This window comes from Opisthorchis viverrini (genome assembly GCF_000715545.1).
Source record: "Opisthorchis viverrini unplaced genomic scaffold opera_v5_360, whole genome shotgun sequence".
NCBI lineage: Eukaryota > Metazoa > Platyhelminthes > Trematoda > Opisthorchiida > Opisthorchiidae > Opisthorchis > Opisthorchis viverrini.
Genome location: NW_008752015.1, coordinates 267389 through 280049, shown reverse-complemented (window position 1 = coordinate 280049; position 12661 = coordinate 267389). Strand labels below are relative to the sequence as shown.

The 12661-nt window shown below is 48.4% G+C and overlaps 1 protein-coding gene across 1 annotated transcript in view; it reads left to right on the top strand.

Moving 5' to 3' along the window:
* Positions 1-2535: 2535 nt before the first annotated feature.
* T265_10344 (hypothetical protein) overlaps positions 2536-12661 on the top strand; it is a gene marked incomplete at both ends in the record, with an annotated part of 50432 nt that continues 40306 nt past the window's right edge. The window contains 5 exons of the mRNA XM_009176689.1: positions 2536-2564; positions 2601-2653; positions 2692-4620; positions 5560-6034; positions 7069-7491. Of these exons, the coding sequence (XP_009174953.1) occupies positions 2536-2564; positions 2601-2653; positions 2692-4620; positions 5560-6034; positions 7069-7491 (2909 nt within the window). The remainder of the gene's footprint in view (positions 2565-2600; positions 2654-2691; positions 4621-5559; positions 6035-7068; positions 7492-12661) is intronic.

Genomic DNA, 12661 nt, shown 5'->3' with positions numbered 1-12661 from the left:
GACCACTTCCGTTTCTGAGCTACGTCAACAAATTTTCCGATGTTCTTCCATATCCAAGTCCACTTTTCGTGAACCAGATGCCAGTGCTCTCTAGATGGGTACAGGTGCCGCAAGGTAGTATTCATTTGGCTGGCGCCTTCCGCTGACTGACCAAATGTGCGCCTATATGTCGCGAAATGCTTCACTGTGCATGGTGCTACCGTACCAGGAGACATTACAAGCACAGATACGAAAAAGGATTTGGGTATCTGGCTCACTTCAAAATTGTCCTTCTCGCTAAATCATGAAAACAAAACGGCTCAGAGGGCACCTGTCGTACCAGAAATGATTTGCCCAGCCTTCTTCACATCACTCGCACGAACTTTCGGATACTCTAGTTCACTAAATTTGGAGTGGTTCGTGAATATGCCTACAAAGCTGTCTACTCAGAACGTTGGAACGACACAGTCGTCATAGAGCTTTTCCGGCTGGTTGATACGAGAATCACTACCAGCCTTAAACGCGCTGATTATGAAACACGTATTCCGGTGCTTGAGCTCTTTCCCCTGGAGTATCGTTGTCTCAGAGGAGACCCAATGCTTACTGATTCCTTGTTTGAACAAGGTTTTGCCGACAATTTTCACCGCTGACGCATCTGACACGATGGGAGCACACGGCAGGAAGATTTTTAAGCTCAGAGCGCGCGATTCTATTACGCAACAATAATTTTACTTTCGGGTGGCTGGTAGGTGGAATACCCCCCAAACGATGTTTGTTCATGCAGCATTTAGTAACCGATTCCATGCAATTTAAATACCTTTTAGTTGAGTCCCCAAGCAGAGGGGCTTCTCATTTGTGCATCCAAAGGGAAGGGGGCACTAAAAAACAAAAAAAAATCCGAATCTGGAATCTTTGGCACAGTCCTCGATACTGTGTATCAATCCGTGGACCCATGAGTTCGTGAATCCATGAAGAGTGAAGTAATCAGACTATACATGGCAATTCTTGTATTGTCACATCAGAGAGACAATTAAGGCAAACCAAAAAACTGGTTAGACGTTATCACCTTTTTGGTGACCTCCGCCACTGTGGCCTCGGAAAATCCCTTGGAAACAGTGAATCGCTTGCTCTGATTACACGGCCAAAATCTTCCCACTGTCCATTCCAATAATGGATTCAAATTTATGTAGAAGCTGTTTCAATAGATGCATGAATATATATGTGTTCTTCCGGAACCCGCAGATCGATACAAATTAGCACAGTTGATGAGGCATCGTGATGCCATATTTTTCGACCTCTCAAAAGCATTTGATAGGGTCTGACACGTCTCACGACTCCACAAACTGGATCAAGACGTTCCTATCAGACGGATAATTCCGAGTGATGATAGGCTCGGCCTACTCTTCTATAGCGCCAGTCTCCATTGGAGTTCCTCAAGGCTCCGTCCTGGGACCACTGCTGTTTCAAATCTACCTCAACGACCTTCCAGATGTTTTTGAAAGGCAACTTGAAATCCTGGTGTTCCAATGCCAGTGCATTCCAAACGAATGTGGACTGCAAAGCAGTGGTCGTTGGACTGGCACCTTCCTCTGAATGATGAAAAGTGCGTCCATATATCATTTGGAGGAGACTCAGCGAATGTCCTTGTCATGTATGATGAGAAGGAACCAGGAAACATCATGAGGATAGACGCCGAAAAGGATTAGGGTATCTGGGTCTCCTCAAACCTGTCCTTCTCACTGCACCATGAGAAATCGTCCCAAAAGGCATTCGCCATTTTACTGATGATCCGACGCACCTTCTCCCGTATTACTCGCATGGACTTTCAAATACTCTATGGGGCCTACGCCGGAACGCTCCTGGAATACATAAACCAAGTTGTCTACTCAGGATGCGCGAAAGACGTCACCTCCATTGAGCAAGTCCAGCGAGCCGCTATGAGAATGGTTGTCGGCCTCAAATCCGCGGACTACAAGATGCGTCTCGCGGTGCATGACCTCTTTTCCATGGAGTACCGTCGCCTCCGACGGGACCTAATTCTTACTTATGCCCTGCTTGAACAAAGCCATGCCAAAAGTTTTCTCACCGTTGACCCGGCAAACACACGGCGGGAATATGGTAAGAAGATTTTCAAACCCAGAGCGCACACATTCATTAGGCAAAGCTATTTCTCATTTCTGCGTGGAACGACCTTCCTACGACGGTTGTTCAAGCTCCTTCGGGAACCCAGTTTAAAGCACTATTAGACACTTATTTATGCGAATCCTCGCGCTGGCGAGCATACTGCCCCGCGCTGAGAAGATAAAGAGCAGTGCCACACCCTTTTTTCACTTGTGCCTTTCAGGTGCACGACAGCCGCTGAAGGACTAGGTTGAAACCGATCCGGGAAACTTGGGAAAAAGCATCGATCCTGGGTATCAAACCGTGAATGCGTAATGTCTTGTTTAAAACTATATACCGGGTACCTAGGCGGGTCGATTGACCTTGGCGTCCTACTGGCCGGTTGTGCTTTCATGCAATCTGCTCTGTCGTTTGTACTCCGGCGCGGTCTGATAAATGGAATATGACCCGGCATCACCTACAGAGTAAGTCAGAATCAAGTTTTTATTTTGCTGCTTCAGTGAGCCAGAGGACCCTCTTCCAGACGTTGATCTCTCCAGTATCCCGCTTCCCGGTAAGTCCATGATACCCAGCGGCTGACACTGTTCGTAGGTATCAGAATCCTGCCATCCGTTGAGTGTGGAGACGTTTCCACGATAACTACGTGCATCACCGATATCCCACTTCCACCAACAGACCTGAAAGCCTCCGAGATACCCCTTCCACCGGCACCTGTTGCCGTGCAGTATGCTCCATACTTTTCTGAACATTCGCTTCCTGCGGTGCCGCCACCACCACCACCGCCTCCACCTGCTGCTACTAATTACAGTGAGCCAGATTCCGCCTCTGTCCCACTGAAGTTTAGCCTACGTAGTTCTGCAAAAGGTCTTGGACAGGATGTTTCGGGCGAGCCTTCTGGCGTTTTCGAGTCCTCAAAGGACCTTAAAACCAGCGAACCACGTGCAATGCCGAAACTCCAAGCACTAATGAAGCGCTCAAAGCCCTCAAAACTGACTGTGGGTGTCCTACCGTCCAAAACCAAACTCCCCGCCTCCGAGACGAAAACTGAGCTTTTCCTACCTACAAAGGAAAGTGATGAAAACAACGGTGTTACAGCCGCCTTGGAAGTGGCAGCCAGTTTGGCTTCTACCATAAATTCAAGTGGGCTTCAGTCTGCTCCTTCAAATCCAACTTCCGACCCCAATGAACTTCTTACGAACGCTATGAAAGAGGTGAGTGCGTTAAACAGCTTGGTTCACATGGCTTCTACTGGAAATCTCGCGCAGATCGCCGTTGAGGCATCACGTGCGGAACTATCTGCACATCTTCCTTCTACTCTTTCTTCTGCTAACAACTCCGCGGCACATATCCCCAATCTTATGAGCTTGACCGTGCAACCTGTACAGCCGACACCCCAACCTACCGCACTGTCGGCCGACCCGACATCCGTCCTGCGACAACCGAAGATGAACCTCGCTAATATGCAGTTTGTCAACCCACAGAAATTGCGATCTGCACAAATGATAGCAACCCCTTTGATAGCCAATCCTGCAATTGCTGCACAGCCTCACCACTCCGACGAACAGTCAAAGTCCAGAGATAGTCGGCGGCGTTCGCGATCTCGGTCACGCAGAAGATCGCACTCAGGTCGTCGTTCAAGTCCTAACCGCAGGAGTCGACGGCATCACTCCTCGAGTTCAGATGGTTCTACTCCGCGCCACTCTTCCCGAGGGTATCAACGACGGTCCAGGTCACGCCACAGCTCGGAGGAGCGATATACAAAACCCCGAAGACAATCAAGGGGTCGAGATTGGGACAGACGTGATCGGGACCGCTGGAGAGAAGATTCGTTCGAATCGGAGCGCAGGCGGAGGAGCGACAGATCGTTTGGTGAACGGCGTACTGCTGCGAGGGTTTCACCTATATCGAGATACAGTGAGAGATCGCGTCGTCGTTCTGACTCTCACGATCGTTCCTGGCGTAATAGGTTGTCCAGAAGGTCACCGGACCGTGACAAACGAGCTGATTCCAGAGATAGGGATCGGTTTTCGCGGAACGAGGCTGACCGGCGCAGGTCTAAGCCCGCCGAAAGAAAACGATCGCGCTCCCCTTCGGAACGAGAGGACGTCGAACGGAAACGCAGAAAGTCGAGCTCCGAACAGCGACCGGCTGATAAAATTGGACAGAAATCAAAGGATGTTAGAATCGATCAAACCAGAGTGGATAATCACAATCAGGGGATAGCATCGTCGGACAGTGAGGCAGAATCTAGCGATACTTCTGAGAGCTCCAGTGATTCACACCGAAGTAAAAGTTCAGGGGCACCTGTGGCAGAGAAGTCATCACCTAAGAAGTCAGTGCGGCCTCGTTCAGTCAGTTCTAAAGAAAGTTCGGATTCCTCTCCTATGCAGGATGCTATGAAGGATGATTGCCAAGAGGCGGATGATTTACCCACTAGCGAACCCAGCCCGGCTAAGTCGTTATCCACCCGAGAATCAGAACTCATAAATGCGTCGTTACATCCGAGGAATGCTGGTGTAGGTAAGGCGTGAATCCTTTGTTTTAACCCATGCCAATACCGAAATAACTTGGCGCTGTGCATTCATCCATTACTTTCTGGCCGCTCCAGTTAAAACGGTTCTAAATTCGTATCTCTTGAGATGCACAGTAGCAGTACTCTTTACCTTCAATCGTTGCCCATCAAACTTCTCTCAACATCCGCATGTACACTTTGCATCTGAAGCCAACAACTTCGTAATATGGTTGTACTTGCCAGCTGTATTTTGAAGCTTGTACATTTTGGCAATAAAGTAAATTCGTTATGCAGCCCTGTTCTCATTAGTTGAACTGACGATAGTCGGTAGATAGGTAGCGCTCTTTTGCTAAGGGAACAAGGGGTGGAACGCATTTACTTAATTGCCGTTAAATCGTTTAAGCCTAGGAGTTTAAGCGCATGACACGCGGATCCATCTGTCATCAAAAGCTTCAAGCATTGAGCTATTGGCCCAACACGTTAGACTTAGTTTCTTTCACTCGTATTCAACCGCATTTTGTGTCGGTGCCACCATTAATGAGAATTCTGGAGCAAAGGCTCCATAGATAACTGCTGGTACGTTCGCTGATTTGAACAATTTATTCGCACGTTTCGTAACTCGTCGAATTCACTGCTTGTTCATGCACTGGTGTCTATTCGCTTGGCAACCAGGCGTTTGCAGCTGGAGCACCAAGCTCGCGAATGGTTGAACAGCCCGTATCTAACGAACCATATAGCATATTTCCTGGAGTCCACGGCGCGAAATAACTATTAGTTCCGTCTGTAATAATAGGATGAGATAAAATCCCTTGAAGGTCACTCAGCTGGTCCTTTGTGCCGAGATGTGGAACCCACAGTAGCAAAAATAGTGTAATATTGAGGTTTGTGGGCTGGTTATATCTTGGGTTATTTGGCGGGCCTCTGCTTTGTTTGACTGTGCCCCTCAGGCTCTGTTTCTCCAGTCGCGCCTTCCCAGCAAGATGAGAGTGATGCCATGGATTTGGCCTCAGATACCGAAGTAGGCTCAGCTGACACCGGTAGTCCGGGACCTGTTTCGATCGCGCAACTTTGCAGTGATGACGTTTTTTGTGGCAATACTCCTGAACAATCTGCATCGCACGTTAATTCGGATGCCGACCTAACGGGGATTCAGCATTCAACCGTACCCTCCGGGGGCCCACCAAGTTCTTCGGCACACGAACTCTCATCACCCAATACCGTGCGATTGGATTCCACATTGGAACCTATCGCTGCGGTCACAAATCTCATGGTAGACACCAGTCCTCAACCCTCACCGGCGCATTCCATCCCTGGGCGTGTCGAGGGCAAGTATGATCTACGCGAGAGGAAGACGAAGGAGAACAGAGCAACTGACAGGGAGTTGGACCGTCTACTCAGTGCGATGTTTGCCGATCTTGCAAGGTAAGTTGTTTCTGTGCGCCTAACCGCCACCGTCTTGTGTTGTGCTTCCTGTTGAGATTACTAGACTACAATTAGGATGCTGGATCTTCGTCTGGTACTCGCTAATGGATTTTATCCAGAGTTCGACTCGTAAGTATTGTGTTTAAATTAAAGTACATATAGTCTATTGGTGTCGATTAGGTGCGTAGTTCTTTAGGTAACTCCTACTTAGGAACGATATTTCAATGCGCCAGTAAAAATAAGCCAGTTTGAGCAACACGAAGCTCGGTCACGTGAACGTCGGACTATCCACTATCGAGGCAAGTGTTGTCCCCCGAGCCTCCAGAATGGCAAGCTCCTTGGTGGACGTCTGACTGGGCAGGTAGGTTTGAAAGGGACTACGGAAGGGGGGGCGAGATGGCCCAAGTGGTTAGAGCGCGAATTTACTGACCGGAAGGTCCGTGGTTCGAATCCGACCTCCGCCACTCGACTTCCCCTGTCTAGGCTTGGGCAACCTGGCAGTATCCCAGCCCTCGTGCTTCCTTCGGGTGGCATGGAAGCTAGGCACCGGAAGGGTGCTACAGCTGAACGCTTAGTGATGTTTGTGCCTCCAGTCCTGTTCGCATTTTTAAGCTGGGTGTTGATACCTGTGAACCACATTGCATTCGCATCAAGAAAGAATCCGGTTTCTTTCCGACAACGTATGTTTGTTGCCTGACTGCCGCACAATCATGTCATTCAGGCACTCCAGGTTGGGCGGGGTTAAAGCGAACCATGGTCGACGTGGACTGATTTTGAAGAACGCGATAAATGCGGTATTCACGGGGAGCAAACCTATTATCAGGATTTTCTTCCACTACTCAAAGGTTTTATCCATTGCCTTGACAATAACGCTATGCTCCATGTGAATTCTGGGTGTAGATTATCTTCGTAGATCAACTTGGGTTTGCCATCTGTAAGATTCTGAAGGCTCTGTTCGCCATTGCTAAATTAAAATGCGTTTTTTGCTCGATTTTCGCATGTATTAATTGCTCTTTCATATTCTTTGTTAACAGGTCTGAACCATCTTCGGAAGTTTTTGATTCCCACCCAGAGGCTCCCAGACCAGAATACCAGCACATTGTTGAAAATGATTATAGTCGAATAGAGCGCATCAACATGACAACAATGCAAAATAAGGTGGACGGTACCGCCAAAGCTAGCTTACTTGGGTCGACGGCTAGTTTGACACATCATGAAATGCGACGTTGGATCTGTGACTGTGCAACACCTTCCGTGGAGGAAATAAGAGCTGGGATTTTCCCTTGCGGTCCAGGCTGCATCAATCGGGCATTGAATATTGAATGTGGCCCATCCTGTCCAGCAGGCGAATTTTGTCATAATCGTCAATTTCAAAAGCGTTTGTATGCGCCAACCGAACCATTTTATTGTGGACCGGGAAAGGGTTGGGGGCTGAGAACCACATCCCCGGTCAAGAGGTGAGTATTAAGATGACTTCATTTGACCGTGTTACTGCTATCGTGAAGAGGTAAACCTATCGAGGCGCGACGGTCTGTGCACCTCAGAAACCCATTGAGCTGTACTAGAGAATACCGATGTTGCACCAACGGAGCCTATCCTACCAGACGTATTTTGAGTAGAGGTTTGACATTCTCTTATCCCCATGTGGTGATTGGAACAGGCGTGACAGCGTGTTGAAAGTTGGTCTTACACCAACCACTGCTGCCTTCCGGTCAGGTTTCTGACTTCAAGGCTTTGACTGAGAACCCTAATCATTTTCCCGCCAAGATCTTGATCTCCTGGCAGTATTTGGGCTTACGTTCAAGCGTGAATTGCGCAACGAAACGTTTTTCTTCATGCCAAGCCGGTCGTTTCGTACTAACATCATCCAAGTCAACTTATTCGCTGCACAATGTAGCGGATAAAGTAAAACGTACCTGCTGATAACTTTTTCACTATATTCCTAGCTTTCCCCTTTTCTCGTTTGATGATCACTCTTTTGTAGAGCCCGGCCGTAGACACGTCAATCAGACATCGGGGGAAGTGACCAGTTGCATACCACCGCCCACATCTCTCGCTAGTTTCATTAATAAGATCCTGTTCTCACGTTTCTGTTGCCTTGTCGTCTTACAGTGTTTTTCTTTTAAACAGCTGGTCATGGTGACCAACATGCCTCTACTGCGTGCACCCTCGATATTTTGTCGATAGACGCTTGCTGCGTTTCCGAAGCCCAAATCCAAGGTTAAAGTACAATAGTTGATGTGGGAACTACTCTCTGGAGCATCGTCATCATTATCCGGCATTAGAGGCTGATAGTAAATTTTCCATAATCGTATCAATGACGAAGTTGAAGAGGAAAGGTGAAAGAGGACAGCCCTGTCTAAGAACACTTGATGTGGTGAACTCAGGCGAGGGCTTCTCGTAGACCTTCACACGGCCGCGGGAGTTGGTATACAGCGCCTGTATTTATGCACTAATTTATCAGCTCCCGCCTCTAATACGCAGCCATCTACCCCACCTCCCCGAATCATCGGTGAACGAAACTGTGGCAGCTACAACCACTGTACGATAAGTACGCGGTTTTTACAACTGTGATGATGATGATGATGATGATGATGATGATGATGATGAATGGATGACGTCTTGTAGCACGGTTTCCCAATGACTAGCAAAGGCTAACGGGAATACTCGTCTACGACCGTCAGTAGATATTTGTTTCGAGTCGTCGAAGGCAGTGGTCCCCTGACTTCAATGCTTAAGCGTCCAAACGTTTGTGTGGCTTTCGTAAGGGTACCACCAGGTGGTTTGAAGAAACCTGGTTCTAATTCCGCACATACATGACACTGCTTACTGACAAGTCGGATGTCCTCTAGGGAGAATGGAAGATTATTGGCACGAACGAAATGCATCATGGCAGCTAGGCACTGGAAGGTTGTTACAGCTGACCAATATAGGAAGGATCTCGTTGATTTAGAAAGATGTTATTTTGTTTATTGTTAATAGGTAGTGGGGTGCATAAGCCCTTTGGTCAGATAATTGACAATCAAATGACCCGGCGACTTTTGCTTGTGTGATGGGATTGGAGAAGGACATCGTTGGACACCGAACTGCGCGGGCAAACTATAATTCCCGGTTGCCCAGGCCGAGGAAAGGGGTTTGGCTGAGGTACCCCACCTTGAGCCTTCGACTCAAAAATCTGCCCCACGAGGCAGCGGACAGTAGGGTTTCCTCTTGGCACTCTACCCGAAGCCGATGAGTGAATAGTCTAACCGGCTTGGCTTCAAGGGGCTGGCTTAACCCGATGACGCAGGGATTAGGGTATTACTGTCTCACCCCGCATGTGGCTGCGCACAGCAGGTGCCTTTTGGCACAGGACTCTGGCCTTGAAAGTATTTCAACCGTATTGAATAATGTTTCCGCGGTCACGGTCAACTGTTGAGCGGTCGGAGTGTGCGGTTTTTAGGTCCGACCTTTGCTAATCTGCACTTCCTCGGGGCAAGACTGCATCGCTGCTTCCGTGAATATGGACATGATGGTCGCCTGGGAGAAACGCCTTACTCCCTTCACGCTGCTATCGCAGAGGACAGTAAGACTTTAACCCCAGATCGCCCCGTAGAATGATTACTCGTAGTACGGAGTCTCGCTGCTTTTGGTCTGGCTGCTCCCCTTTGGCCTTCCTGGCATGATTGCACCTTGTGGAACGGCGTTTCAGTCAGTATAGACCGCGGGATCATTGCAGCATTCAAGCCCGATCATGATGTCAAGGTACCAGTTTTATGTCTCTAGTGTGAGCATAGATGTCAATATGGCTCGCAACTCTGTAACTGGGACACCCTTGATTGATTACCCGTGGATAGTCCTCTGTGCCTCATTTTGGTCCAATTAATAACCACTGCTTGGTTTCAGACAATAGCTCTGAACCAGTAGGTGACAACTTCTATTGAGGAATGTCTCCCCCGTTTATTCACCATAAGGAATTCGCACGTGGTCCTAATCGCAGATTTCAATGCGCAAGTAGCCCTTCTGAACTGAGGCGAGGCACAGTTTGCTGGTTATTTTAGCTCAGACGTAAGGCGTAATAACAGCGGTGAACGTCTATAGCTTTGTGCTGCCTACAAGTTTGTCCTCATTGACACCAACACCTGATGAGAATACTAGTGTTTGACTACCTTGTCAGTTTATTTGAATAAAGCCTTATAAGGGAAAGAAGAAAGGGATGGAACAGGAAATGATGATGATGATGATGATGATGATGATGATGATGATGATGATGATGAATGGATGACGTCTTGTAGCACGGTTTCCCAATGACTAGCAAAGGCTAACGGGAATACTCGTCTACGACCGTCAGTAGATATTTGTTTCGAGTCGTCGAAGGCAGTGGTCCCCTGACTTCAATGCTTAAGCGTCCAAACGTTTGTGTGGCTTTCGTAAGGGTACCACCAGGTGGTTTGAAGAAACCTGGTTCTAATTCCGCACATACATGACACTGCTTACTGACAAGTCGGATGTCCTCTAGGGAGAATGGAAGATTATTGGCACGAACGAAATGCATCATGGCAGCTAGGCACTGGAAGGTTGTTACAGCTGACCAATATAGGAAGGATCTCGTTGATTTAGAAAGATGTTATTTTGTTTATTGTTAATAGGTAGTGGGGTGCATAAGCCCTTTGGTCAGATAATTGACAATCAAATGACCCGGCGACTTTTGCTTGTGTGATGGGATTGGAGAAGGACATCGTTGGACACCGAACTGCGCGGGCAAACTATAATTCCCGGTTGCCCAGGCCGAGGAAAGGGGTTTGGCTGAGGTACCCCACCTTGAGCCTTCGACTCAAAAATCTGCCCCACGAGGCAGCGGACAGTAGGGTTTCCTCTTGGCACTCTACCCGAAGCCGATGAGTGAATAGTCTAACCGGCTTGGCTTCAAGGGGCTGGCTTAACCCGATGACGCAGGGATTAGGGTATTACTGTCTCACCCCGCATGTGGCTGCGCACAGCAGGTGCCTTTTGGCACAGGACTCTGGCCTTGAAAGTATTTCAACCGTATTGAATAATGTTTCCGCGGTCACGGTCAACTGTTGAGCGGTCGGAGTGTGCGGTTTTTAGGTCCGACCTTTGCTAATCTGCACTTCCTCGGGGCAAGACTGCATCGCTGCTTCCGTGAATATGGACATGATGGTCGCCTGGGAGAAACGCCTTACTCCCTTCACGCTGCTATCGCAGAGGACAGTAAGACTTTAACCCCAGATCGCCCCGTAGAATGATTACTCGTAGTACGGAGTCTCGCTGCTTTTGGTCTGGCTGCTCCCCTTTGGCCTTCCTGGCATGATTGCACCTTGTGGAACGGCGTTTCAGTCAGTATAGACCGCGGGATCATTGCAGCATTCAAGCCCGATCATGATGTCAAGGTACCAGTTTTATGTCTCTAGTGTGAGCATAGATGTCAATATGGCTCGCAACTCTGTAACTGGGACACCCTTGATTGATTACCCGTGGATAGTCCTCTGTGCCTCATTTTGGTCCAATTAATAACCACTGCTTGGTTTCAGACAATAGCTCTGAACCAGTAGGTGACAACTTCTATTGAGGAATGTCTCCCCCGTTTATTCACCATAAGGAATTCGCACGTGGTCCTAATCGCAGATTTCAATGCGCAAGTAGCCCTTCTGAACTGAGGCGAGGCACAGTTTGCTGGTTATTTTAGCTCAGACGTAAGGCGTAATAACAGCGGTGAACGTCTTTTATAGCTTTGTGCTGCCTACAAGTTTGTCCTCATTGACACCAACACCTGATGAGAATACTAGTGTTTGACTACCTTGTCAGTTTATTTGAATAAAGCCTTATAAGGGAAAGAAGAAAGGGATGGAACAGGAATGGGGACCTATGGCTAACTTGTCACGAAATCTATATTGCGTACACCTCCGACACTCAGTCAGACAGCTTGGATGGTGATACCATGAACGCCACTGACATAGGTTAGTTCACTCTCTCCAATCAAACGCATGGATCAGAACTCAGAGAATGAACAGCACCAGCAGCCCCCAAAATTCCTCGGAACAGTAGTCCTCTCCGCCCTGCCAAATTCCGTCCACATCTAGTGCCTGCCACTCCAAATTAGGCGGGTAAAACAGCACTCTTCTTGACAAGTCGTGGCTTGATAAGTGTAACACAGCCTAAAAAATAATCGTTCATCTGTAGCCCCTTTTCGGTGCCTAGCTGCCATCCCACCTGAAGGAAGCGCGAGGGCTGGGAGACTGCCAGGTTGCCCAAGCCTAGACAAGAGAAGTTGAGAAACTGTGGTCGTGTTAGAACCGTGAACCTTCCGCTCAGTAAATTCGGGCTGTAACAACTGAGCCATCTCCCTTCCAACCACCTCAGCTTGCAATACCGGATGCATCCCTTGAGTGAGGTGCCGTCTGCTTCACCGAAATCCCGTCTCCTGACCGCCTTATTGCGAATTCTCTGGTTCCAACCGACTCTAACCCTAGTTCTGGGACATTGGTGGCCAAGGACTCAAAGATGTCTCAGGTCCTCCAGAAGAAGTGGCTAAGTCTTGCAGCTGTACAACAATATATCCTGTACTGTATTCTAATGTGCTTGTCCTTTGGGACCCAGTCTGGGAATTTTGCCTGTGGCACAACCCAT